The sequence below is a fragment of the Rattus norvegicus genome, chromosome 9 (genome assembly GCF_021556685.1).
Source record: "Rattus norvegicus strain SHRSP/BbbUtx chromosome 9, alternate assembly SHRSP_T2T, whole genome shotgun sequence".
Taxonomy (NCBI): Eukaryota; Metazoa; Chordata; class Mammalia; order Rodentia; family Muridae; genus Rattus; species Rattus norvegicus.
Genome location: NC_141542.1, coordinates 102,026,248 through 102,053,593, shown reverse-complemented (window position 1 = coordinate 102,053,593; position 27,346 = coordinate 102,026,248). Strand labels below are relative to the sequence as shown.

Below are 27,346 nucleotides of genomic sequence, written 5' to 3'. Positions count from 1 at the left end.
CCTTGATTGTAGTAATGACTTGTCTCCCGTGTATCATAGTTGGATTCTAAACACAGAGTTAATTGTCCCAAATGATGCCTTGGTAAGACTTTGGAAAGGGGCATGTTGGGGAGGGATGGTGGGAGGAGGGTGTTTGATGGTACAGATATGGTTGGGTAGGAAGAATATATAGATAATAGGATGACTCCAGGTAAAGTACTTCACTGAATATTTCAAAGTAGCTAGTAGACAGGAGTTTTGATTGTTTCCAACAGAAAGGAGTGATAAATGTCTGAGGTGCCCGTGTAAGATCTGATCAGTAGACCTTGTTTACATGTCCTTAAGTGCCGCACTGTACCCCATGCTTGTGCAGTGTTACTGGTTATTGTTACAGTGTAGTTAAGTAGGGAAAGGAGCTCCTCACCAAGCTGACCCATGTGGTAGAAGAATCGAGCCAGCTCCCACGGGTTGTCTTCTCTCAAGTCAGACCTTCACACATGTACCACGGACACACCTGGCCACACACACACATGCACAGAAATCAAATAAACTATGATTTAAAATGCATATGCTAATGGCCAGGTGTGGTGGCACATACTTTAGTCCTTTCCCAGCACTCAGGAGGCAGAGGCAGGTGAAACTCAGTAAGTTTGAAGCCAGCCTAGTCTATAAGGCAAGTTCCAGACCAGCCAGGAATAATATTGTACACACACACACACTTGGGCTTTGAGCATGGATCAGGCTCTGACAGCACTTCTCCCCAGGTAGTGAACTCCCTTGCTATAAGGTCCACTGTTCGGTGCTGAGTCTGTCCTCAAGGGGTACCGGGGTGACTTGCTTCAGTGTCTGATCCCTGAAAACCAACCAGGGAGCAGGTGGAGTGGCAGGGCCTTGCAACAAGGCTACCTCAGAGGTACATAAGCCCCAAAAGAGGCATTTCTGTGTTAGCCTGTCCCCACCATTCTAGCAGTGCTTAGTGTGACAGAGTGGCTCACTGGGCTAGACTGAGTTTCTGGCAAGTTCTGTTCAATTGCGATTGTGAACCTTGAAATTCTTAAGTCACCTTTATTTGGTTGCTTGTATCTTTAAATGCCCAGCAGGAAGGTAGGTGGTTCCTTCACGAATTCAAGGCCAGCCTGGGCTACATAGTAAGACCCTGCTTTGAAACAAATATTACCAACAAAACCTCAGCAGGAGCCCTTGGCATCATGAGAAAGTCTCGTCCATCAACAGAACATGAATGCCAGGCGTCCTGTGGCCTGGCCCTGCCCTGCTTGGATTCTCCAACCACTAGCCAAGTTGTTCCTGTTCTTGCCGCATCAGGTTTGACAGTCGCAGGGTAGGAGGTACCGTCCCTGTTTTTTAAGTCAAAGTGAAGGTGGAAAGTTGCTTTCTTGACACTGAAGGACAAATGGGTTTGAATTTTGTGAGGGAAGTGTTTGTTGCCAAAAAAAAAAAAAAAGGACCCAACCCACTGGTCTTCCAGCCACACATCACCAGGTTTGAATAAGAATGGTAGATTAAGGTGGCTTTGTCAGAATGTTGGAGAGCACTGTGGCTGGTGATGCTTGAATGGCAACCCATGTCTGAGTGACCTGGACCGCTGTTTTTGTTACACATCTTTTGGTTACCAGCAAGCAACACCCGATTTAAAAATCTTTTTTTTTTTTTTTTTTTTTTTTTTTTTTTATTTGAAGGCAGTAAGAAAAGGGCTCAGAGAAGCAGAACAGGAACAGGTCAGGGCAACCACAGACTCTTTCTGAATAGTGGCTATTTTTCTTCTTCCTGTGCTCCTTCAGAGCTTGAAACATGGCGTCTGCAGCAGTCCTTTGCGGCCTTGTCACAACGGGTGAAAGTGGGGCAGGCAAGATGGGTCAGTGGGTAGGGTACCTGCCATCAGACCTGCAACCTGAATTGGATCCCTAGGGCCCACATGGTGAAGAGGAGAGCTAACTCTCTTTTTTTTTATTAGATATATTTCTTTACTTACATTTCAAACGTTATTCCCCTTCCCAGTTTCCTGTCCATAGGCCCCCATTCTCTCCCCTCCCCCTCCCCCATACATCCCCCTTATTGCAACCCCCCCATATTCCCCTGTACTGGGGGCCCAACCTTAGCAGGACCAATGGCTTTCCCTTCCCCCTGGTGCCCCAACAAGGCTATTCTCTGCTACATATGCAGTTGGAGCCCTGGGTCAGTCCATGTATGGTCTTTCGGTAGTGGTTTAGTCCCTGGAAGCTCTGGATGGTTGGCATTGTTGTTCTTATGGGGTTGCAAGCTCCTTCAACTCTTTCAATTCTTCCTCTAATTCCCCCCAAGGGGGTCCTATTCTCAGTTCAGTGGTTTGCTGCTAGCATTGACCTCTGTATTGAACATGCTCTGGATGTGTCTCTCAGGAGAGATCTATATCAGTCCCTTTCAGCATGCATTTTGTAGCTTCATCAATCTTATCTAGTTTTGGTGGCTGTATATATATATATGGACCACATGTGGGTCAGGCTCTGAATGGCCATTCCTTCAATCTCTGCTCTAAACTTTGCTCCATATTATTTTTCCCCCTTTTAAGAAGGAGTGGGAACATCTGCACTTTGGTCATCCTTCTTCTTGAGCTTCCTGTGGTCTGTGGATTGCATCTTGGGTAATTCAAGTTTTGTTTTTGTTTTTATTTTTGTTTTTTTGTTTTTGGAGCTGAGGATCGAACCCAGGGCCTTGCACTTGCTAGGCAAGCACTCTACCACTGAGCTAAATCCCCAACCCTGTAATTCAAGTTTTTTGGCTAATATCTGCTTATCAATGGGTGCATACCAAGTGTGTTTTTCGGGGTTGGGGATTTAGCTCAGTGGTAGAGTGCAAAGCGCAAGGCCCTGGGTTTGGTCCTCAGCTCCGGGGGAAAAAAGTATGTTCTCAGCCAAGTGTGTTTTTCTGTGATTGAGTAACCTTACTGAGGATGGTATTTTCCAGTTCATTCCATTTGCCTATGAATTTCATGAAGTCATTGTTTTTGATAGCTGAGTAGTACTCTATTGTGTAGATGTACCACATTTTTTTAATCCATTCCTCTGTTGAAGGGCATCTGGGTTCTTTCCAGCTTCTGGCTATTATAAATAAGGCTGCTATGAACATAGTGGAGCATGTGTCTTTGTTATATGTTGGAGCATCTTTTGGGTATATGCCCAAGAGAGGTATAGCTGGGTCCTCAGGTAGTGGAATGTCCAATTTTCTGAGGAACCTCCAGACTGATTTCCAGAATAGGTGTACCAGTCTGCAATCCCAACAATGGAGGAGTGTTCCTCTTTCTCCACATCCTCGCCAGCATCTGCTGTCACCTGAGTTTTTTATCTTAGCCATTCTGACTGGTGTGAGGTGGAATCTCAGGGTTGTTTTGATTTGCATTTCCCTGATGACTAAAGATGTTGAACATTTCTTTAGGTGCTTTTTAGCCATTCGATAATCCTCAGCTGAGAATGTTTTGTTTAGCTCTGTACCCCATTTTTAATAGGGTAATTTGGCTCTCTGGAGTCTAACTTCTTTAGTTCATGTATATTTTGGATATTAGCCCTCTATCGGATGTAGGATTGGTAAAGATCTTTTCCCAATCTGTGGGTTGCCGTTTTGTCCTAATGACAGTGTCTTTTGCTTTACAAAAGCTTTGCAGTTTTATGAGGTCCCATTTGTCGATTCTTGATCTTAGAGCATAAGCCATTGGTGTTTTGAACCAGGACCATTTGTTGAAAATGCTATCTTTCTTCCATTGGATGGTTTTAGCTCCTTTGTCAAACATCAAGTGACTATAGGTGTGTGAGTTCATTTCTTGGTCTTCAATTCTGTTCCACTGGTCTATCTGCCTGTCTCTGTACCAATACCATGCAGTTTTTATCACTATTGCTCTGTAATACTGCTTGAGTTCAGGGATAGTGATTCCCCCGGAAGTCTTTTTATTGTTGAGTATTGTTTTTGCTATCCTGGGTTTTTTGTTATTCCAAATGAATTTGCAAATGGCTCTTTCTATCTCTATAAAGAACTGAGTAGGAATTTTGATGGGAATTTCATTGAATCTGTAGATTGCTTTTGGCAAAATGGCCATCTTTACTATATTAATCCTGCCAATCCATGAGCATGGAAGATCTTTCCATCTTCTGAGGTTTTCCTTAATTTCTTTCTTCAGAGATTTGACGTTCTTGTCATACAGATCTTTCACTTGCTTGGTTAAAGTCACACCAAGATATTTTATATTATTTGGGACTATTGTGAGGGTGTCATTTCTTTAATTTCTTTCTCAGCCTGTTTATCCTTTGAATAGAGGAAGGCTACTGATTTGTTTGAGCTAATTTTATATCCTGACACTTTGCTGAAATTGTTTATCAGGTTAAGTGGTTCTCTGGTGGAACTTTTGGGGTCGCTTAAGTACACTATCATATCATCTGCAAATAGTGATATTTTGATTTCTTCCCTTCCAATTTGTATCCCTTTGACCTCCTTTCGCTGTCTGATAACTTTGGCTAGGACTTTGAGAACTATATTGAATAAGTAGGGAGAGAGTGGGTAGCATTGTCTAGCCACTGATTTTAGTGGCATTGCTTCAAGTTTCTCTCCATTTAGTTTGATGTTATCTACTGGTTTGCTGTATATTGCTTTTACTATGTTTAGATATGGGCCTTGAATTCCTGATCTTTCCAGGACTTTTATCATGAAGGGGTATTGAATTTTGTCAAATACTTTCTGAGCATCTAATGAAATGACCATATGGTTCTTATCTTTGAGTTTGTTTATATAGTGGATTACATTGATGAATTTTCGTATATTAAACCATCCCTGCATCCCTGGGATGAAGCCTACTTGATCATGGATGGATGGATGATTGTTTTGATGTGTTCTTGGATTCGGTTTGCAATAATTTTATTGAGTATTTTTGCGTCAATATTCATAAGGGAAATTGGTCTGAAGTTCTTTTTCTTTGTTGGGTCTTTGTGTGGTTTAGGTATAAGAGTAATTGTGGCTTCATAGAAGGAATTTGGTAGGGCTCCATCTGTTTCTATTTTGTGGACTAGTTTGGGCAGTGTTGGTATGAGGTCTTCTATGAAGGCCTGATAGAATTCTGCACTGAACCCATCTGGACCTGGACTCTTTTTGATTGGGAGACTTTTAATAACTGCTTCTATTTCTTTAGGAGTTATGGGGTTGTTTAGATGGTTTATTTGTTCCTGATTTAACTTTGGTACCTGGTATCTGTCTAGAAAATTGTCCATTTCCTCCAGATTTTCCAATTTTGTTGAGTATAGGCTTTTGTAGTAGGATCTGATGATTTTTTTTAATTTCTTCAGAATCTGTTGTTATGTCTCCCTTTTCATTTCTGATTTTGTTAATTTGGATATACTCTCTGTGACCTCTGGTTAGTCTGGCTAAGGGTTTATCATCTTGTTGATTTTCTCGAAGAACCAGCTTCTGGTTTTGTTGATTCTTTGTATAGTCCTTTTTGTTTCTACTTGGTTGATTTCAGAGAGCTAACTCTTGAAGACCTCTGCTTATTTGTTGTGCAGATCACATGTGCACACACCAACCTGTCGATGAATGTCCCAAACCAACCAACCAACTAACCAACCAACCAACCAACTAATCAACCAACCAACCAACCAACTAACAAACCAACCAACCAACCAACCAACAAACCAACCAACCAACCAATCGACTAACCAACCAACCAACCAACCAACTAACCAACCAACCAACTAACCAACCAATCAACCAACCAACCAACTAACCAACCAACCAACTAACAAACCAACCAACCAACCAACCAACCAACCAACTAACAAACCAACCAACCAACCAACCAACAAACCAACCAACCAACCAATCGACTAACCAACCAACCAACCAACCAACCAACCAACCAACCAACCAAAAAACAAACAAACAGAGAGCAGCATCCCCTCCAGCTCCAGTCAACTCTCCGGGCAGGCTGTGACTAATGTTGACAGTTCTTGGGCAGCATCATGACTACCGGAACCCCTGCTTTCAGACTGCTCTGAAATCTTAGGATCTCAGGTCACGTCAGACAACCTGTACAGCCAACTCCACAGAACATCACGATGCCTGGTATGTGTGTAGGAACCAAGGACTCCCTAACTTGGTTAGGTTCCCTGTCTACTTACCTAAGCCTGTCTATCTACCTATTTGCCCATCAGGTCCTAAACATGACCTATTCCTCCTCCAGACCTGATGCAGCCTTCATAGCTCACAGCAGAACTCTGTAGCTTTGCTCTTTTTTTTTTTTTTTTGGGTTCTTTTTTTCGGAGCTGGGGACCGAACCCAGGGCCTTGCGCTTCCTAGGTAAGCGCTCTACCAGTGAGCTAAATCCCCAGCCCCTGTAGCTTTGCTCTTAAAGCTGACTCCAGCAGTTTCCGCCAGCAGCTCTCTGCTGGCACTGGTCTGGTTTATTACCTCACCAATACAGACTCTCAGCTTACTTCTTTTTTTTTTTTTTTTAAGATGTAGCTGTCTTCAGACACACCAGAATAGGGCATCAGATCTCATTACAGATGGTTGTGAGCCACCATGTGGTTGCTGGGATTTGAACTCAGGACCTCTGGAAGAGCAGTCAGTGCTCTTAACCACTGAGCCACCTCTCCAGCCCTCTCAGCTTACTTCTAACCAGCTGGAATAGTACTGCCGCCTCTTTGGCTTGTATTAGCCCACAATTCATGTGTGTGTGTGTGTGTGTGTGTGTGTGTAGACTGTCTGCCCTGTGGTGTGTGCTATGAAAAGTTAATATGGTAATTAAGAGTGGACTAAAGAGCCAGATGGTGGCACACGTCTTTAATCCCAGTACTTGGGAGGTGGGGGGTGGGGTGGTGTAGATCTTTGTGAGTTACTTCAAGGCCAGTTTGGGCTATAGAGTAAGTTCTAGGAAATTCAGGGCTACACAGAGAAACCCTGTCTTGAAAAACTAAAACAACCAAAAAAACAAAAACAAAAACAAAAACAAAAAAAACCCCAAAACAACAACAACAACAACAAAAAAAAAAAACCAAAAACAAAAAAAAAGTGCATTTGCCCAGGCTACCCAGATAGGAAACCAATAAACCTCGTGAATTTACTATTCAGTGAATTCTGACACTGTGGAAAGACACAAACAGCTTTGTCTGTTTCTAGTAGTCTGCTTATGAGACTGTCACTGTCCCAGTGCTGGTGGCTGGCCCTCTGGCCTGCCCAGCTTCCTTTGCTTCTCTCTTAGTGTGTTGTAGCCCTGTCTCTGGGGCCTCCTGGGGTCCCACGGATGTGAGAATGACTGTGGGGAGAGGGTTCTGGTTGCTGGGTATCCCAGCACTGACACTGAAACCCTCACAAGGTTTGTTGCACAGTCAGGCTGAACCTCGAGGCTCAGATGGACTCACAGGACCCACCTTGGGCCTCAGCTGACTGTGCCACAGTCACCATATGCCTTGCCACTGGTACTCGGGACAAAGCTCCTAGGCAAAAGGGATGCAGATTCCGGGTCATTACTCAAGCCTTACGATCAGGAGTCCCTTTATCTCCCACGGTTGGACCAGAGGGTGTCTTGATGCTTGGGCTTCTTTGGTGGCTTCTGCCTCTGTTTGTTGTTGATGTTGATTTTGCTCGTTGCTAAGATACTTTATCCTGGCTCCTCCCCTATGCTCACATATTTGAATGCTTAGTAACCAGGGAATAGCACTATTTGAAAGGATTACAGGATTAGGAGGTGTGTCCTTGTTGAAGGAAGTGTGTCACTAGAGGGTGGGCGTTGATGTGTTAAAAAAAAATCCATGCCAGAGTCAGTCTTCCCTTCCCCTCCCCTCCCCACCCCTCCCCTCCCCTCCCCTCTCCCACCTCCCCCTCCCCCCTTTCCTTTTCTCTCCTCCAGCTCTGACACTGATACCCTGTCCAGGTTTGTTGGACTCTGCACAAGTAATTAAAGATAAATCTATTGCTAATTCGAGGTTATCGAGTCTTGACTTTAACTGGGTGATAGGAGGTGATAGTATGACCATTAGAGGTGGATGCTGGGAATGTGAGCAGAGTGTGGTGGCAGAGAGCCAGAGCAGTGGCTGCCACTGGGACCAGAGAATAGCAATTAGTCCTTGTAAGTAGTTCTCAACTATCTCTTCATGCTTCCTGCCATGACAATGGACTAAACCTCTGAACTGTAAGCCAGCCTCAATCAAATGCTTATTTATTTATTTATTTATTTATGTATTTATTTATTTATGTATTTATTTGATGTGTGTTAGTACACTGTAGCTGTCCTCAGACACACCAGAAGAGGGCATCAGATCTCATTACTGATGGTTGTGAGCCACCATGTGGTTGCTGGGATTTGAACTCAGGTCCTCTGGAAGAGCAGTCAGTGCTCTTAACCACTGAGCCATCTCTCCAGCCCAATCAAATGCTTTTGAAGAACAGCTGTGATCATGATGTCTCTGTAGCATAGAACAGTGGCTAGGACACTTCCCTTCCACCAGCAGACCTGACTTTCTACCCTGTTCTTCCAGATCTGTAGTCACTGGGACCCTTCAGTCTGTAGTCTTTGAAGACATTGTTGTTGCCAGACTTCAGGCTAGTTGGGAAGCTGCTAGTCTGAGGAGAATCTCCTAGTTTCTTCTTTTTTAGTCAGTGCTCCCCTCTCTAAACCAAGAGTCATAACAAAAGTCCCAAGGATCCAATTGCATATCTGATGAACCCTCTCCTGTCCCAAGAAGCGATGACTCGTGGAAGCCTGGGACACAGGACTTGAGAATGTGAGCCTGGCAGTGTGCCAGCAGGAAGGTGTTGCCGGGACATCTAGGCCAACTCCAGGAAGCCCTCACACCTGTTTTTATGGTGTTAAAGATCAGACCAGGGCTTTTTAGGTTTTATTTTTCCAGGCAGGGTTTCTCTGTGTAGCCCTGGCTGTCCTGGACCTCAGGAGATCAGGTTGGCCTCAAACTCAGAGGTTTGCCTGCCTCTGCCTCCCAAGTGCTGGGACCACTGCCTGGCTAAACCCAGGGCTTCTTGTGACCTCTCTACCAAGGGAGCTATGTAGATTGTTGTCTTTATGAAGGTGAGGGATGGCACAGGATGGGGCAGGGCCTATGATTGGGCAGTGAGAAAGTGGGGCGGGGACAGAGTTTTGGTAAGGAGAGAAAGAGGAGAAGGAGGACAAGAACCAAGATGGAGGCAGAGAAGGACAACCCAGATCCGTGTGGCCTTAAATGGCCACAGGAAGTTATGAATATTAAGGGATAGAGTTCAAGGTCAATTATCTAGGTGGGTGGTTTATATCATTATCAATTGGCTCTGAGTTTATTGTGTGGATGTTTTGTGGAGTGTAATTTACTGAGATAAATTACTGAGATAAATCTATTGCTAATTCGAGGTTATCGAGTCTTGACTTTAACTGGGTGATAGGACGTGATGTATGACCATTAGAGGTGGATGCTGGGAATGTGAGCAGAGTGTGGTGGCAGAGAGCCAGAGCAGTGGCTGCCACTGGGACCAGAGAACAGCAGAAGTAGCATGGTGTGGTGCCTTAGAAGTGACCACTGCAGATGAATATACCTGGCGAATGCCATGTGGCTCGACAATGCTAACTAGCGTTTTAAATATTTACCACAACAGAGCTACACCCTCCACCCATTTCCTTATTATTTTAAAGATTTATTTATATGTATGAGTGTTTTGTCAGCATGTGTGTGCCCAGTGCCAACAGAGCTCAGAAGAGGGTGTCGGATCCCCTAGAACTGGAGTTATAGATGGTCATGAGACACGATGTGGGTGTTGGCAATGAAAACCAGGTCCTTCTGTAAGTGCTCTTAGCCATGAGCCAACTCTCCAGCCCCTCCTTATTATTCGATAGGATGCATTGAATTGCTTTAAGTCCTGGTAAGAGCTATGTTAAAGCCAGCTCTTGCAAACGCACTCCTGTATAAGACTGTCCCATGCCCAGGTCCTGGTGGGCTCTGTGCTCCTAGGTGCCCTCAGGGTTCTGAATCCATGGTCTTTTCTACAGCTTCCCTGCCCACTCCCACCCCAGGCCCTCTGAGCTCAAAGCTCTCATCCATCCAGCAGCCTTGGTCTGTTCTGGTACTGATGACCTCTAGACAACCCTGTAAGGAAAGTATTCTCAAAGGCAGCCAACCCTGTCTCCTCTAGTTCTTATCATGCCAACAGCCCCCTGTACCCCTTGTCCTGGAAACTCCCTTTATTAAAAAAAAAAGTTGTAAAAAAAAGTTGTGTTTATGGGGTCTGTGGAGGCCAAAAGAAGGTGTTGGGACTCTTGGAAGTTGAGTTATGGGCTGTCCTGAGCCTCCTGATGTGGGATCTAATTTAGGTCCTCTGGAATCTGCAATCGCTGAGCCATCTCTCAGCTTCTGGAGCCTTTCTTCTTTGCCAGCTCCGCCCTCTGTATGTGAAGGTACATACATGTTCACGTGTGTGAGCATAAAGTACATGTGGTATGTACATACATGTAGGCCAGTAAATAATGTCCACTGTCTGTACATACTGGTATGTCGATTGGGACAGGATCTATGTACCCCTGGCTGTCCTGGAACTTGCTATGTAGACCAGGTTAGGCCACGAACTCACAGAGACCTGCCTGCCTCTGCCACCCGAGTGCTGGGATTAAGGCATAAGCCACCAAGCCCTGCTGCTGCTGCTGCTGCTTCTCCTTCCCCTTTCCTCTTCTTCCTCCTTCCTCCTCCTCCTTTTCTCACCTTTCTTTCTTTTTTTTTTTTTTTGATTCTTTTTTTTTGGAGCTGGGGATCGAACCCAGGGCCTTGTGCTTCCTAGGCAAGCGCTCTACCACTGAGCTAAATCCCCAATCCCTCTTTCTTTCTTTCTTTCTTTCTTTCTTTCTTTCTTTCTTTCTTTCTTTCTTTCTTTCCTTCCTTCCTTCCTTCCTTCCTTCCTTCTTTCTTTCTTTCTCTCTCTCTCTTCCTCTCTCTCTCTCTCTTTTTTTTTTCTTTTGAGACAAGTCTCTCATTGGTCTGGAACTTGCCAAGTAGGACAGGCAAATCTGACCTCCCTGCACTGGGATTGCACGAGTGCTGCCATGACTCCTAGTATTTCTGCCTGGGTTCTGGGGAGTGGACTTAGATCCTCATGCTCATGGGACTTTAAGGATAGCAGTTTCCCAGCCCATCTCTTCTTTTTCACACTCTGGTTCTTTTTGCTTCTTTCTCTTCTGGTTTCCTTCCAGGTCCCATGCCCTCCCAGACCTTACCTGACACCTCAGGGAGAAGACTCGGTAGGATGTGCTAGGCCCAACTTTTTTTCAAATCTGCCCGTCGCTTCCCCCTGCAGTGGGAGCTCTGGTGGAGACTGTAGCCGTTTACAAAGGCCAGGAATACTTTCCAGAAGATGAATAGCAACTTGTGGGAGAGGGGTGGGTAGTGTTTCCATGTTCCCACACAGTAGCCCCAGAAGATACAGTTGTTCCGCTGAATGAAAACAGGGAGGCAGCAGCACAGTGGGCAAACGACCCTTACAGGTTCTGTCAGGGGTAGGCATGTGGCTGGAACTTTCTATGTGGCAGCTGGTCACTAATGTTCTCTATCCAATCAGCAGCCTGGATCAGTGGCCTCTCAGACTGACTTAGACTTTGAGCATGCGACCTGCGGTCCATGGGAGAACAGGAGTGAAATCAGGAGAGACTTAAAGAGTACTTGGGTTTGACTTCACGGGGCGGGGGGAACACAGAGTTTACTGGGAGCACACCCAGTCACCTCTCTGGGAGATGGAGACTCACAGGAGGAGGACTGAGAGCCCAGTCAACTAATGGCTCTGACGGCAATGTACCATTCAGCAGACCAGCTAAGTTCTGGGGAGGCTCCTAGTCCAGCCGTGGTTGCCGATCTGTACATCTGTAAAGCTAAGAAATGGTGGCGGGAAACGTTTTGTTCTATGCAAAGACTAAGAGTAGCACTCTCATGGGAGACCACTGAATAACCGTAAATCGGCAGTCAAAAAGGTGCAGTCACCTAAGCCAGAGACTATGCTGTCAGGGGCATCGGGAGGCCCTGCCCATTGCCTCAGATCCTGAGTCAGGATAAAGGGCAGTGAGACATTCACACTCCCTCAGGATGTGAGCAAGAACCTGAAAACTCAAGATAAATATTTACTGCAGTATTTTAAACCGTCAATAAGGAGACCTGTGATCAGGGGCCTCACTAACTAAAAACAAAAAAATAAATAACATTTTTTACAGTTTTTTTCTAAACAAATCCTATTTTTTTATTGGATATTTTGACATTTTCATAATTTTTCTTCTGCTTGTTCTCCCTTTTTTTCTTTTTTGAGGCTTATTTTATAAATAAAGTTTTACTGTAACAAAGACCAGGATTAGGGATAGGCAAGCAAGTAGTGCCATACAAGTGCAGGGGTCAGACTTTTATTTATTAAAAGGTTTGAGCTTGGCACAAACTTTTAAAAAGTAGTGACACTTTTAATCCCAGCCCTGAGGAGTCAGAGTCAGGAGGATCTCTGAATTGGAGGCCAGCCTGGTCTATATAGGAAGCTTCAGGCTAGCCAGGGCTATGCAGTGGCACCATATCTCAAAACAAAAACAAACGAAAATGGCATTTTTACAGTTTTTCTTCCTCTTGTTCTCTTCTTCTTTTTCTTTTTTTAAAAAAAGATTCATTTATTTATATGTAAGTACATTGTAGCTGTCTTTATCCACACCCAAAGAGGGCATCAGATCTCATTACAGATGGTTGTGAGCCACCATGTGGTTGCTGGGGTTTGAACTCAGGGCATCTGGAAGAACAGTCAGTGCTCTTAACCACTGAGCCGTCTCTCCAGCCCTTTTTTTTTTTTTTTAATCTTCTTTTTCTTTTTCTTTTTTTTTTCCTTCTTTTTTTTCAGAGCTGGGGACCGAACCCAGGGCCTTGCGCTTGTGAGCTAAATCCCCAACCCTTTCTTTCTTTCTTTTTTTTTTTTTTTTTTTTTTGAGACAGGATATCTTAGGGACTCTCAGTCCTACCGAGTGCCTGGGGCTTCATTTGTGTTTTTAGTTAGGTCTGATTCTTGCTGCTTGATAGACTACTTCCTGTCTATCTATTCATACTATTTCCTGACATGTATCACTTTGAATTTAAGAAAAAAATTGAGATCAAGTTGGTCAGTGGTCCTATATGCCTTTAATCCCAACACTCAGGAGCAGAAGCAGGCAGATCTCCAAATTTAAGTCCAGTCAGGTCTCCTTAGTAAGTCCCAGGACAGCCAGGACTACACACACATACACACCACACACACACACACACACACACACACACACACACACACACACACACACACACAGGATGGGGGAGGGAGGTCAAGAACTGTTTAGAACCTGGGCTCAGCTTCCAGGAGAGAGGCTCCCACAATCCACCTCAGGGCTCACAATCTTTCGGAAGTCAGAACATTCCTCTAGTGGCTTCCCCTTAGTCTCATTGGAAAATTTTCAGGGCCTGTACAGATTACTATTTTGAAAACAGGGTCCTACTGTGTAGCTCTGCATAGTTCTGAACTCCCTGTGTAGACCAGGCTGGCCTGGAATCACTGGGGTCCATCTGTCTCTCTCTAAGAGCAGGGATTATAGGTGTGCACCACCATTCCTGGCTTGGGCCTCCTGGTGACTCTTTGGGATGTCTTGCTTGGGCTGGAGAGACGACTCAGCTGATAAGAGCTGGTTTTACAAGCTTGATGACCTGAGTTCCTGTCCCCAGATCCCTCATAAAGGTAGAAGGGGAGAAGTGACTCCACAAATCACCTCTGACCACGTGTGTGCCCTGGCAACCGGAAAACCTACGCTCATTCACAGGAAACATATTTGCATAATAATAAGTAAAGTGAAATTAAAATATTTTATTGGCTGGGCAGTAGTGGTGCATGTCTTTAATCCCAGCACTCAGGAGGCAGAGGCAGGCGGATCTCTCTGAGTTTGACGTCAGCCTGGTCTGTAGAGTGAGTTCCTGGACGGCCAGGGCTACACTGAGAAACCCTGTCTCGACCCCTGCCCCAAAAGTTTTTGATTTTTTTCCCTGTAGACTGGTTCATCCTCAGCCTCAGCAGAGGCAACAAAACACTCAAGACAATTGGATTATTTGTAAAAAAAGCTGTCAAAGGTTTATTTTATTTTTTCGTATGTGTCTGTGTAGGAGACGGAACAGCGGTGCTGGTGTTGAGATTCTCTGTGGGAAGAGGACACACTTAACCATGGAGCCACCTCTCTAGTCCCTAGTTGGCAATGTTCTTTAAGAAAGCATGTGGCTGTTGGATCCGGAGTTTGAAGACAGCGTGAACTATAGCAAGTTCCAGGCCAGCCTGGGTTACACAGGAAAACCCTAATAAAAACAGGACAATTCCGAGTTTCAGTTTCAGAATGTGTGCTGGGAGCACGGTAAAAGCCTGGGTGATGCTTAATTTCTCAGAGAACGACTCACACCTTGCTTGGTGATGTCAGTGTGCTGGGCCCATGCAAGACTCCCCTGTCTCTCTGAAGGACCAGACAGACGTAAGCCATCTGACTTCCGCTCAGCTGCAGGCTTGAGGGAGACACAGCTGTTGCCTTCATTCCAGGGGCCTGAAAAGACAACTCTCCCCAGCCTAGGTGTCTGCTGCTCCCACACCAGGCAGGGAAAGGCTGTGCCAGGCACTGGCACCTGAGGAATCTTGGCTGGTGGGTGGAGTGCCTTCTTCATGACCCTCCTTTGAAATTCATCCCCAGATTTCATCCCAGAGCCACTCCGTTCCAGAGCCCTCTGCCTGCCGCATCTCTCTATTACACTTCAGGCCCAGTTACTTTGGGCACCCACAGGCGGAGCTGGGAGGTCAGAGGGTGCTTCGGGCCCTTAGCTCACAGCCTTCTTCCTCAGAGCAGAGAGGGAGGCATGTATTTCTGGAGTGATGGAGGTGTGACTGCCAGGGGTCAGGAGGCAGACTGGTTAAAGTCTATAAAACTGTGAAGAAGAGCCAAGCGATGGCTCAGTGGTTCGGAGAATCTGTTGCTCTTGCAGATTCTTCTCAGCCCACAATGGCTCTTAACTCCAGTGCAAGAGCTTCTGAGACCTTCTGGCCTCCGTGGGCATCAGGCACACACGAGCACATACACAGATATAGACAAAGCACTCATAAACATGACATGAAATAAAAACCAACAAACCCAGACAACCGTCTGAGGAAATGGAGTCTATTCTTGTAGGCTAGATCATACCACATTCTTCTTTTAAAAGACAGGTCTCATGTAGCCCAGGTTGGCCTCAGACTCACTATGTAGCACAGGATGACCTTCCTTGTGCTGAATGGCAGGTGGTCAGCACAGCCTATGGTTTCTGTGGTACTAAAGATGGAGACCAGGGCTTTGTGCCCATTAGGCAAGTGCTGTTCCCCATGAGTTACATCCTTGGGCCCGCAGCATATTCTTGTCTTTAAATTGATTTTTTTTTTTAGAACTTTGTACATGAGCGGTGTGACCGTATTCTCACCTGCGAATTTATAATCTTTAGCAAGGTTTACGGCAGTGGTTCCAACCTTCCTAATGCTGTGACCCTTTAATAGAGTTCTCTGTGTTGTAGTGACTCCCAACCCAAACTAAAATTATTTTCATTGTTATTTCATAAGTGTAATTTTACCGAATTGTAACGTAAATATTGATATGCAGGATGTCTGATATTCAGTCCCTGCTGTTTGAGGACGACTTGTTTAGAGGCAGCTGAAGGTCATGCCTGGAGAATGGGCTCCCTGTCCTCCTCACTTGATTGTGGTTGGTTCACATGAGAAGTGTGGGGCCACCTTTCACCAAGTATCCTGGCCAGGCATCTGGGAAAAGACTCCTGGCACATCCTTCTCAGTCTGGATGATACTGTTCTCCCTGGGGTGGCTTTGTGTCTAGCTTGGAATCTATGAAGGACAGGGAAGCTTGAGTCCAGAATTTGCCACCCCCATCCAAAGCTACCTAGCTTTTCTCCTCTGGGTGCAAAGGGTGACAAGGGAACTCCTCTCACCAGGAGGGCAGTCCAGGCCTCTCCCAACCCTCTTGCCATGGCTCTGTCTGAGGAGATGGTGCCCAGATGGTAGGGCTTCAACTCCAGGGCAGCCTGCAGGGCTGGCACTCCAGGATTCTCAGCTACCCAGGATCATGGAGACAAGTGTCTCTTCACATCCATCACCTGCAGCTGTTGGCTGGTGGAGAGGCGGAAGCTGATGGGTCCTCAGACTATAGCTTGGGAAGGAAGCCATCTTCATTTCCTGACGGACTGGCTGCCTGTAGGAGAGAAGCCAGAGCTACATGCCAGTGCCAAGTGGTTCCTGCACAGAACCCCTCTATCCCGTACAGTTCCTTCTTTCAATCTGCCCTTGTACAAACAGAATAATGAGAACTTTCCTCCCAGGTCCTGGCTCTATGGCCCGCCCAGGTCTTTCCTCACAGGAAGCAGGTTGCCTGGTCGGCTTGTTCAGTGTGCCTCCTGGCAAGAGCTCACTGTTTGCTGAGTTCACAGGGCATATCAAATCCACCACTCAGGGACTCTGTACGCCCGACTTGGGCTATGAGATGCTACTGGATGTAGAGAATGGCTAGCTACCAGCTATGGGGTATTGTTGTTTGGTTATTATTATCCGAGGCTCCCCAACCCTGTGTGGCCTGGAAACAGGGCTGGGTCGGAAGGCCTGACTGCTTTCCGCCCGGCTAGACTTTCTCATGGTCCCTTGGCGCTGTCTCTGAGTATGGGAGGAAATAGCCTGACATGAACCTCCGCTTTACCATTTCCAGAGGGAATAGAGAAAGCCCATGGTGGATCGGCCATGGCCCATTACCTGGATAGAATGCCAGGGCCTGGCCAGGATGGGCAGAGACAAGAGGTGGCTGTACCCGGGCTGACGACTTGGTACCGTTTGACATCTTTGCTCAGGACTTTGTTCTCTTTGTTAGGAAAGCCCCTGGGAAAGATCCACCAGCTGGGGTGGAGCTCAGTCGATTGGCTGAGGCTAAAAGACGGTGAGGAAGATGGAGAGGCTGGGTTCGAGCAGAAGCCTCCCAGCAGAAGGAGGATCTCCGTTCTAGACCAATCTTACACTGTTGAGACCGGTCAGTTGGCCTTTGCAAGGCCCCCAGATTGTGGGGATCTTATTTCTAAGAGACAAGACCTTCAGGGTGTCACTCTGCCAGCTTATACATCAGCTGCTGGCCTAAGAGCAGTGAATAAACAGGAAAGGACAGGTCTCCGGGACAAAGGAAGCACTGGGAAGGGTGCTGGTTGTGTAGAGAAGGGAAATGTCCCTTTCCCATTTGCCTGGGCACTAACGGTTCATGGGTTCGAGTACAGGAACACAGAGCCTCTAAACACAAGCTTTCCCTGAAAGTCCCAGCAAGGTGCAGGCTGACTTACTGTGCAGGCCCTCGTGGAAGATGCTGGGGAAGCCGGGCGTCTGGCCTGCTGGGGGCCACTTGAGGAGAACTGAGGGGCCAGAGACAATGCTTTTGCCTTGAGTGGATTCTGCTCCACGGTCTCTGGAGTACTGGGTATCTGGGCCTTGTAGGTGAAGGCTGGTGTGAATTCCCTGGGAGAAAAAAAAAACCCACACAATCTAGAATCACAGCTTTTTTGTTTTTGTATTATTTATTTATTTAGGTTTTTTTCCAAGACAGGCTTCTCTGTGTAATATCCCTGGCTGTCCTGAAACTTACTCTGGAGACTAGGCTGGCTTTGAACTCACAGAGGTCCTCCTGTCTCTGCCTCTAGAGTGCTGGGATTAAAGACATGTGCCACCACACCAGGCTTTATTTTTTTTTATTTTTTAACATTTTTAGTATTTACATGGACACATGTGTGTCTGTTATATGCATACACGTGCCTAAGGGCAGGGGCATCTCCTGGATGCTGAAGTTACAATCAGTTGTAAATTGCCTAATGTGGGTGCTGGGAATTGAACTTGGGTCCCATGCAGGAACAATATATGTTCTTAACCACTGAGCCATCTCTCCAACTCCTAGAGTCAGGATAGGACTTGTGAGAGGAGGGCAGCTACTGCCTCTGGGACCCCTGACAATGTGGTGGCCGTATCACAGGGGTAAAGAGAAATAATGAGGAAGAAGGGATAACTGAGGGATTAACAGGGTGGGGAAGAGGAAGAGGCCTGGGAGAATACTGACATTTGATTTTTTTGAGATAGGGTCTTACTATACAGCCCTAGCTGTCCTGGAACTCGCTGTGTAGACCAGGATGACCTGGAACGCATAGAGGTCCTCCTGGCTCTGCTTCTTCAGTATTGGGATTAAAGGTATGCACTACCACCAAAATTCTTATATTTATTTATCTTAGGGGAGCGCACAGGATATAGAACACCATCTACCGTCTCCTCTACCATCCTGGGGGTAAAATGCAGGTCATCATGCCTGGCACACCTTTATCCATGTAGCCATCTCGCCAGCCCAGTGGTGGTGACAGTTTGGACTGCACCATCAGGGAGGTGTTGGAAGCAGAACCATGGCCCCCAAAGGGGTCTGGACCACACAATACTACACTGTTGTAGGAGTGTCCTGTCAGAGAGTGGGCTCTGGCAGCCCTAACAAGCTAGGCTTGGTCAGTTGTCCTTAGTAGGGCTATTAAAGGTAGGAGCAATAGTAAAAGCAAAAAAAAAAAAAAAAAAAAAAAAAAGATTTAGTCAGTGTTGTCACAGTCGGGGAACAAAAAGGATCAGTGGACACCCAAAACCCTGAGCCTGTCTCCAGGGTCCTGGTTTAGCTTTAAACAGAGGGCAAGTGGTTTGCATAGCTAAGCAGTTCTGGTCAAGGAGTCCTGTCCATCACCGACCCATCAACTGTCAGCTCCAGTCTCTCCTGCAAGGCGGTCTGAAGCTCGTCAGAATCTCTTCCTGGGGGAGTACTAATTCCTTGGGGACCATTGTCTCAATAGTCTGGAAGGCACAAGTGTCTCTTAAAATATATTTTTAAAATGAGTCTGGAGAGAGGGGCTCACACACACACTCACACACACACTTGCACACACACATGCACACAAATTAAGTAGATACATGTGAGAAAATAAAGGCATCAGTGGCTGACAGCACAGCACGACTGGCTATCGTAATGGCTGCTTATTCTGAAGGGTTGGGAATGCCTGCCAGATGCCAAAAGTGGTTGAGACGAAGTGGCTGTACTCAGCCCTACAGGGTCCCAACAGCCTTGTGGATAGAGTAAGGGCTGGTCCATCTAGACTCAGGAGTGCATCCTTCCTGAGCTAGGAAGACAGGCATCCCCTACAAACAGGTAAAGGTGAGAAGACAGTCTTCCAGGGCAAACAGGTACACGGTGTGCTATGCTCCTACCCTTTGAAGGGTATAGCGTCAGACTTCTACCCAGAACAGGAAGGCAGACATAGCCAGATTGTCAGGCTTCTCCCAGTGCAGAGATTTGCTTCCGTAGCACAAGGAAACTGATTTTAGGAGGGGTGGCCAGGAACGTCGTGCTGATATAGTGATGTTGAACCCTCAAACAATCCTGCAACACAGGAGTTCCTTTTTAGCAGATGCAGACTGAGGGTCCAAAGTTCAGGAGCCTTCCTGAGCTCATCCGCAGGCAGTGACGCCAGGAGTGGAGAACAATCGCTTTCCAGCTGTCTTCCACTAATTCCTGTGGGCCCAGCCCAGTGTTTTCAAACAGCATTTTGGGGTCTAGGTTCCACTGTCTCCCAGGAATGGGCTGGGCCTGGGCTGAGCACTCCCTGCCCATCTTGTCTTGCAGCCAGAAGTAGTGACACACGCACTTAAACTGTTTTCTCATCTTGAGAACCTGGTTCTCACTATTTGCAAAAAAAATTGTCCATTTTCCCGTGTCTTAAAGTTGTGAAGCCCCAGGATCATCACTCAAGGTCACCATTAAGGAGCTGACTCCACACCGGCTTACACAGAGCACACAAACAGAAGGTGGCCAGTCTTCCTTAAGTGTGTGTCTTAGGGTGTGAGTACAAAAGGTTTGTGTATCCAGTTGGCTTTGAGCTTGCTAATGGGGCCTCCTAAGCTACTATAGTGATGGTAAGAGGCTGTGGGACCCCACTGCTATAGCAGTGAAGGGTAAGTTCCCTGTTGAGATGTGAAGGCCAGGACCATAGAAAGCAAGAGACATTCTTCCTAGAGAGGCGCAGGGCCTGTTCTGACCTTCTTGGGGTGGTGGCTGAGCACGAATAAGTTTCTGTATCTGTAAAATGGTTAAACACAGGGACTGGAGAGGTGGCTCAGCGGTTAGGAGCACCTCTCGAAGCACCCACATCAGGAAGTTCGTAACTTCCTGTCACTCCAGTTCCATAGGGATCTGACACCTCTGGCTTTCTTGGGCATTTGAACTCTCATACACAAACACACACACACATACACGCACGCACGCACACACGCACGCACACACACATATAATATTTATAATATATATACATATATACACACACATATATATATACATACATAAATATAAAGAACTAAAAATAATAAAGATATCCAGGTGTGGCAGCATGTGCCTTTAGTCTCAACACCCAGGAGACAGGCACAGGCAGGTCTTTGTGAGTTTGAGGTCAGCCTGGTCTACATATGGAGTTCCAGGTCAACCAAGGCTACAATAGTGAGACCCTGTCTTTGGAAAATGTTTAAAAACATTGAGGCTGCATTGTAGTCCCAGGTATAGGCATCCCATAAATCAGGGTTACAATTTTGGAAGTTTCTTAGGAGGAAATCATGGCCTTGTTTTTACCTCTATAACTGTCCACATATATATCTTGAGACAGGATCTTGTCTATCTACCTACCTAATACTTATAGATGATATATATATATATATATATACATATATATATGTGTGTGTATATATGAAGTCAATGAATGACTTTGGTATTTTGTCACTGGCACAATAATTTTTTAAAGAAGATTTATGTGTGTGAGTACACTGTAGCTGTCATCAGAACAGGGCATGGGATTCCATCACAGATGATTGTGAACCACCATGTGGTTGCTGGGAATTGAACTCAGGACCTCTGGAAGAGCAGTCAGTGCTCTTCACCACTGAGCCATCTCTCCAGCCCCCACAACACCTAATTTTTAAATGTGGTAAGATACACATACATTTCCAGTGTGTGGATCACCTGAAGGTGTAGTTCCATCTCCCTTAGAGAAGGAATGACTGTGAAGCAGGCCGGAGTCACCCAGGTCAACAACACGGAAACACGGAATCACCCTTGTGAGTCACGGAGTTCTCCCACGGCAGAAGCAGAGCTGGTGCTGTGCTCCTGGACCTGTCCTCAATCAAGTCTGGAGGCTGACTGGCCAGTCCAGGCTGTCCTCAACCACTGCCGAGGCTGGCCAGTATTGGCACTGTGAGGTCATGCAATTGGAGCCAGGGGTGAGCAGAAGTGATTGGCAGAAGACACGGAGAAAAGGGAGAAGGACTCAGACAGCAGAGTGCAGAGAGCTGTGCCCTCCCAGCAGGAAAGGGCACTGGCCTTCTGCAGGGGGATTCAGAGGAGATGGTTGTCTCTCCGTGTCAGATGGGCTTGAGGATAGGATTTGGGTGTGTGTGTGTGTGTCCCCCCCGTCCCCCCCCCCCCGTGTAGTGGGATTAAAGCAGATACCCCTACTGAGTCGAACAAACTTCTCTGCTGGGACTTGGTTGGGAGCCTGAATAACAGGGATAACCTTTCACTGGTCGAAGTTAAGGATGTGAGCAGGAAGCCTTTGGACTGAACTTGCACCCTCCCTGGATCTCCCGCAGGCCCCACCTCAGTCTTAACCCATCAAGCCTCCGCTGTCACAGGAGCCCACATCTTAAATCTCCCTCTCTACATACACATAATGTTGTCTTTTGGAAGAGCCTTGACTCACATGAGCCATAGGAACTCTGCTTAGCAGCTCACGACCCTTCTGGGAATCCTCAGGCAGGAGCTCTCTCTGGCTGGCTCTCCCCACTAGCTGACTGAAATCCTGCCTGAGCATCAGGGAGGCAGCCCTTGGTAGCACCCAAGATTTCCCCCCACCTTCTGCCAAGGCTCTCCAAGTCTTGATTGGTGCTGCCGGAGGAGGGCCTGTTGGCAAGGAGTTTTCCTCCAGTCCTGCAGGGGTAGGGAAGGGCACTGCCAAAGGTACAGTGGGCAGGCCCAAAGGAAGTCCAGGAAGGCACTCACCCATGACTTTCAGAAAGTTATTAGTTACAGGAACACATTTGACGGATGTGTTCATTGGGAGGTGCCCCGAAGATAGGCAAGGGTTTATTAGGGTACTGCTTTATGTCAGCTTATCAATGGGGACATTGTCCTGGCGAAGAAGAGCTGTACAGGACACCAGAGAGATCACACCTCCACTTGGATCTGGAATGCTGACTCACCCCAGCAGCTCGGCACCCCTGCAGAGGATCCCATGTCCTCTCCTTAAGCAGGAAGGCATGAAGGAGGTTCTTAGGGGCTGCTCTCTGCTCACTAAGTTTGGTTGCTGCTACAAGACACCTCGTCCTGAGAATAATGAGACCTAGGCAATGGTGGGGAGAGGTGGGTAGCAGGAGAGAGGAAAGTACACTGGGTGAACTAATGGCTACCAACAGTCCACATGTGTGCACCAGATACTAGGCTCCCCTGTCCTGCTAGCCATGGCCACTGATTCCAAAGTGTCACTTTTAGCTGGATGTACTAAATAAGTACTGTATCTTGAGCTGCCACCTTATCTGGAGGGGCACATGAGGGAAGAAAAAAAAAGCATAAACATAAACTCTCTTATATTTTTGGTTGTGAGCCTAGCCTTTAACGGCTGAGCCATCTCTCCAGCCCATAAACATAAACTCTCTTCTCATATTTAAAAAGAACCAAGTATGGTGGTGCATGCCTTTAATCCTAGCACTCAGGAGGCAGAGGCACAGGGATTTCTGTGAGTTCAAGGCCAGCCTGGTCTAGAGTAACAGGGCAGAAGGTGTCTCTTTTATCTGAAAGGCTTGGGGATAAAAGTATTTTGGGTTTAGTTTTAAAACATTTTGGAATATACGCATTGGTATAATGAAATATCTTGTGAACAGGATCCAAGTCCTTCTTTCTGAGGTAGGGTCTCACTATGTAGACCAGGCTGACCTGGAACTCACAGATCCACCTGCTTCTGCTTCCCCAGTGCTAGGGTCAAGGATGTGCATCAATATGCCTGGCCATGCAGGACCCAAGTCTCTCTCTCTCTCTTTATGTGTATGTGTGAGGGCCTGTGTGTGTGTGTGTGTGTGTGTGTGTGCGTGTGTGTGCATATATGTATATATGCATGTATGTATGTATGTGCACCACATCTAGAGTGCCTGGAGCTGGGGTTATAGGTGGCAGTGAACTGCTTGAGGTGGGTGCTGCAAACTAAAGCCAGGCCCTCTGCTAGAGCAGTAGGAAGTCCCCAGGAAGAAGCTGCACCTTTTACTGAACATTCTACAAAGCTCATTGACAGCTCAGCATGTCAGTGGCTATGGAGAGGTTGGAGTGACACGGGTCTAACAGTTTCTCCTGGGCTCTTCAGCCCTGGAAATAGTCATTCCTTGCCCAACTCCACATCTGATCTGACATCCTAGACAAATGGATACAACTTTTTGGTATGTATTGACCAAACTCTAGTTCCCACCCACCACAGGGCTGAGTCAGTGCATGGCATCTGAATCCTATAGCAGAGGCACCCTGTCCACTGTAACCAACTCCTATTATGTTTCCATCAGTGTATTTGAAAAGTGCCTTGGTTTAGGACTTTCTTTGTTCTGTTACTATGAAAAGCACCATCATATGTTATCTCATTGGTACACTAAATTTGGTGTGGCCTTGGTCGGAGTTTCTAGACTACGGCTACTCATATTGGGGTCTGTAATAACAAACTATTCCCTTTGAGAGGAGCATTGTGGCTTGTGTTATAAACAGCAAATACTCTTAGTTACTGAGTCACCTCCCCAGTTTCCAGACCACAACTTATTGCAAAATTTCATTTATGCCACCAGGCATGATGGCATATACCTATAATCCCAGCACCAGATGGGCAGAAACAGGCAGTTCTTTATGAGTTCAACGTCAGCCTGGTCTTCATAATGAGTTTCAGGTTAGCCAAAGTTAGTGAAACCCTGTCTCAAAAAAACAAAAAACAAAAGAATCATTGATGTTTCATGTGTGCATTATGTAAATTATACAACATAACCTGAATGTAATTTTATAGTTTTTAAAGATGGGATCTTGCTAGGCCCAATGACAAATGCCTATAATCCCACCTCTGGGGGAGGGGGGGCTGGGAGAGGAGGGGAACTGGGAACTTGAGGCTTGCTTGGAATAAACAATGAGACTCTGTCTCAAAGCAAAGAACTATACAAACAACAACAACAAAAACAAAAACCCCAAACCCCAAAATATTGAGTATAGCTATGTAGTTCAAAGTAGCCTGGAACTTTCTTTGTATGTGCATGCACATATGCTCACATGGTATATGCGTTCACGAATGCATGCAGGTACATGCCAGTTGGAGGATGAAAAGAGTATGTCTCCATACTGGGTCTCTCTGAACCTGGAGCTCACAGTTTTTGTTGCTGTTTTTGGCTACAATGGCTGGCGAACAAGCCCCAGCAATCCTGTCTTCTCCTCCCTCCTCCCTCCTCTCTCCTCCCCAGCACCGGGTTACCAGGTAGACACAGCCACATCTGCCTTTTACATGGGTGTTGGAGACCAAACTCAGGTCCCTATTGTTGTGCAGTGACTGCTCTGACCCTTTGAACTCTCTCCAGCCCCACGCCTGGCGCTCTTGGTCTTCCTGTCTCTATTTGCAAAGCATAAATGGTTACATCCTGCTTCAAATAGCACTTAAGAGTTTTTCTTTCAAATAAGCCAGATGTGGATGGTGTGCACATCTGTAATCCCAGCCCTTTGGAGACTGAGTCTCAATATCAAAGCCAGCCTAGTGAGAGCCAAGGCAGTCTCGGCTTCACAGTAAGACCCCATCTCAAAAAACTAAACAGAGGGCCGGGAGACGGCTTATCAGGGAAAGCGACTCTTATTTAAGAGTGACTGGAGTTTGACTCCTGGGATCCACAGAAACATACATGTCAGGTGGTCACAGTGACCTACTTGTAACCAATCTCTGCACTTAGAGACAGAGCTGGAAACCCCTGAAGTGAACCAGCTGGCTAGACTACCTGAGACCCTGCACCAGCATAAAGTGGAAACCAAACAAGGAGTGCACCTGATATCAACCTCATGTTCCACGGGGGCAAACGCCCCACAAGTATACGCTCCCACCACCAAAAAAAAAAAAAAAAAAAAAAAAAAAAAAATCAAGTTCTACATAACCGTAAAACCAGTTTTCCAAAGATTCAAATTCTGCAGCATTTTGGATTTCAGACTTTCAGGTTAGGGATGTTTAAGCTATATTTGTAAAACAATCATTTCCTGTCTGTGTAAGAAAGGTTCTGGGCCCAAGATTAGATATGAGCTTTGCATCTGCAGATTCTCCCCTCCCACTCAGCTATGGTTACTTTCTGGGATTCACGGGGCCACCTACAGATCATGTGTCAACACCATGTCAACCTGTGGTGGCAGGCCTGAAGTGATAGGAAAGCAAGAGGCATTCAAGGCGATCTTCCTGGGTGTGGTCAGTCACGGGAAGCAGCAAGTATTCAATTCAAGGAACAAGCAAGCCTCCTCTGTTGAGACTCGGTGTTAATTGGAGTGACTGACACCTTGGCCCAGTGCATTTTTGTTTTTTAACAAACTGTAAGAACGTGATCTTTTATTGGGGGGAGATTCATCAATCCTTCTTGGGCACTGCCTTCCTCATAGCTGCCAGCATGTTGCTCAGCTCCTCTCACTTTCTCATTGTGTGGATGTGTGTGCCCACCCTGTTCTTGATAAACTTGAGTGCACGCTTGTCCTTGGACACTTTGAGCAACTCCACGGCGTACCATATCGTGTCCCGCATGAACTTGGTGTGCTTGGAGAGGGGCCTGCCGCCACACAGGCTGTGTCTCGGCTTGCTGACGCTTGTGGCCTTTGAGACCCACAGCCAGGGGGTATCGCAGGGCCATGGGCACTGCTTTCCGATGGCGACTGGACAGGGCCAGTACATTCTTATTCTGTCTTTTAAAACATTTCATTTCATTTCTTCCTTTTGCATGTGTGTAGTTGTGAACACACTGTGGTCCATGTGTGGAGGTGAATGATGTATGGGAATCAGTTCACTCCACCCTGTGGCTCTTGGGGATCAAACTCAGGTTTGGTAGCTGGTGCCTAGACTCAGGGACCCATCTTACTGGTTTTGAAGATCAGAACAGGTTCTTGCTATGTAGCCCAGCCTGGCCTTTAACTTACAGCCTGGTGCAATAAATGTATTTTAAAGTCATCAATGTTTCTCCAGTGACTTAAGGCTAGGATTTGAAGGAGCTTGTAGAAAGAAGGGCCTGGTGGGATGGCTCAGCAGGGAAAGGTGCTTGCTGCTCAAGATTGGTGATCTGAGTTCAATCCCCAGGAAGTACATGATGGTAGGAGGCAAGAACCAATTCTGCAAAAGTTGTCCATTGACTTACCATAACACACATCCCACCCCCATGTTAGGACGTATACAAACAAATTATGTAGGTTTTTTTTTTTTTTTTTTTTTTTTTTTTTTTTTTTTTTTTTTTTTTTTAGAAAAGTGGAGCTTTTTCTACAGAAGAGGAAGGGACAGTGAGCTTTAAACTTTATGTCTAGCTTCCCTAGAAGCAATACGATAACAGGCCTAGGTCTTGGAAGGTACTGGAAAGGAGCCTGTCTGGCACCTGTGTCCAAATGCTTCTGGGGCATCTGGGCCAGTGGAGCATCACCAACATCCGGTGTCTCCAGGGCTGTGGCTTCCTGGACACCCCACTGTCCCTATGCCAAAGACAGAGTCTTTGCTCTCTGCCAGCGTGCTTTCTCTGTCTCCTATGTACTCATCCAAAGTGCCTTCTGACTGCCAGGAATGGGGACCCAGGCAGCCACCCATCTAAGCTATTTCTGAGGATGGTGGCAGTCAGCTGTGGCCATCTGACAGCACAGCTGGCTCCCTGACTGCGGGAAGCCCGAACCCTGTGGTCAAAGGTGTGACCTGTCTTTGTGGTCAGGTAGGAGGGAAGGGTACTTTGCTGAGGTCCACAAGGGGCCTGAGCTGAGAAGATAGACCAGCAAAGAAGAGGTTAGGAGGCAAACATTCCCCGAATGGTCGGCGGGGCGGGGGGATGGGACAGTGTTCACTTCCCTCTTTCCACCGTATCTTCTCATGGAACCCCCCACATTTAGAAAGAGCTGAATTCTGTGATGCAAGATAAGGGCAACTCCACAGGGTACCTGTGCCCAGTCGAAGCTTAAAGGGCCAGCTAGGTGTAGTGAGGGGCGTTTCTAGGGGAGCTTTGT

The 27,346-nt window shown here is 46.5% G+C and overlaps 1 protein-coding gene and 2 long non-coding RNA genes across 15 annotated transcripts in view; 1 reads left to right on the top strand and 2 right to left on the bottom strand.

Annotated features, from left to right (window-relative positions):
• LOC148003822 (uncharacterized) overlaps window positions 1-18,617 on the top strand; it is a 32,005-nt gene extending 13,388 nt beyond the window's left edge. Inside the window, exons 2-3 of the long non-coding RNA XR_015629686.1 lie at window positions 5,517-6,075; window positions 14,121-18,617. This is a non-coding gene — a long non-coding RNA (uncharacterized LOC148003822). The remainder of the gene's footprint in view (window positions 1-5,516; window positions 6,076-14,120) is intronic.
• Window positions 8,214-10,182, bottom strand: LOC148003823 (uncharacterized). The gene is made up of 2 exons (XR_015629691.1): window positions 9,052-10,182; window positions 8,214-8,622 (listed from the first exon to the last, which is right to left on the bottom strand). It is a non-coding gene; the product is annotated as an uncharacterized LOC148003823 (long non-coding RNA).
• The window catches only part of Armc9 (armadillo repeat containing 9), a 125,705-nt gene continuing 112,421 nt past the window's right edge, over window positions 14,063-27,346 (bottom strand). For 6 of the 13 annotated variants that reach the window (XR_015628590.1, XR_015628589.1, NM_001398574.1 and 3 more), the window contains 2 exon segments: window positions 17,349-17,520; window positions 14,063-16,225 (listed from right to left, as the gene is read on the bottom strand). Coding sequence is in view for 8 of the 13 variants with exons in the window: in NM_001398574.1 (NP_001385503.1) it covers window positions 16,178-16,225; window positions 17,349-17,520 (220 nt within the window). In the remaining 5 variants the exon portion in view is untranslated. 13 annotated transcript variants of the gene reach the window in all.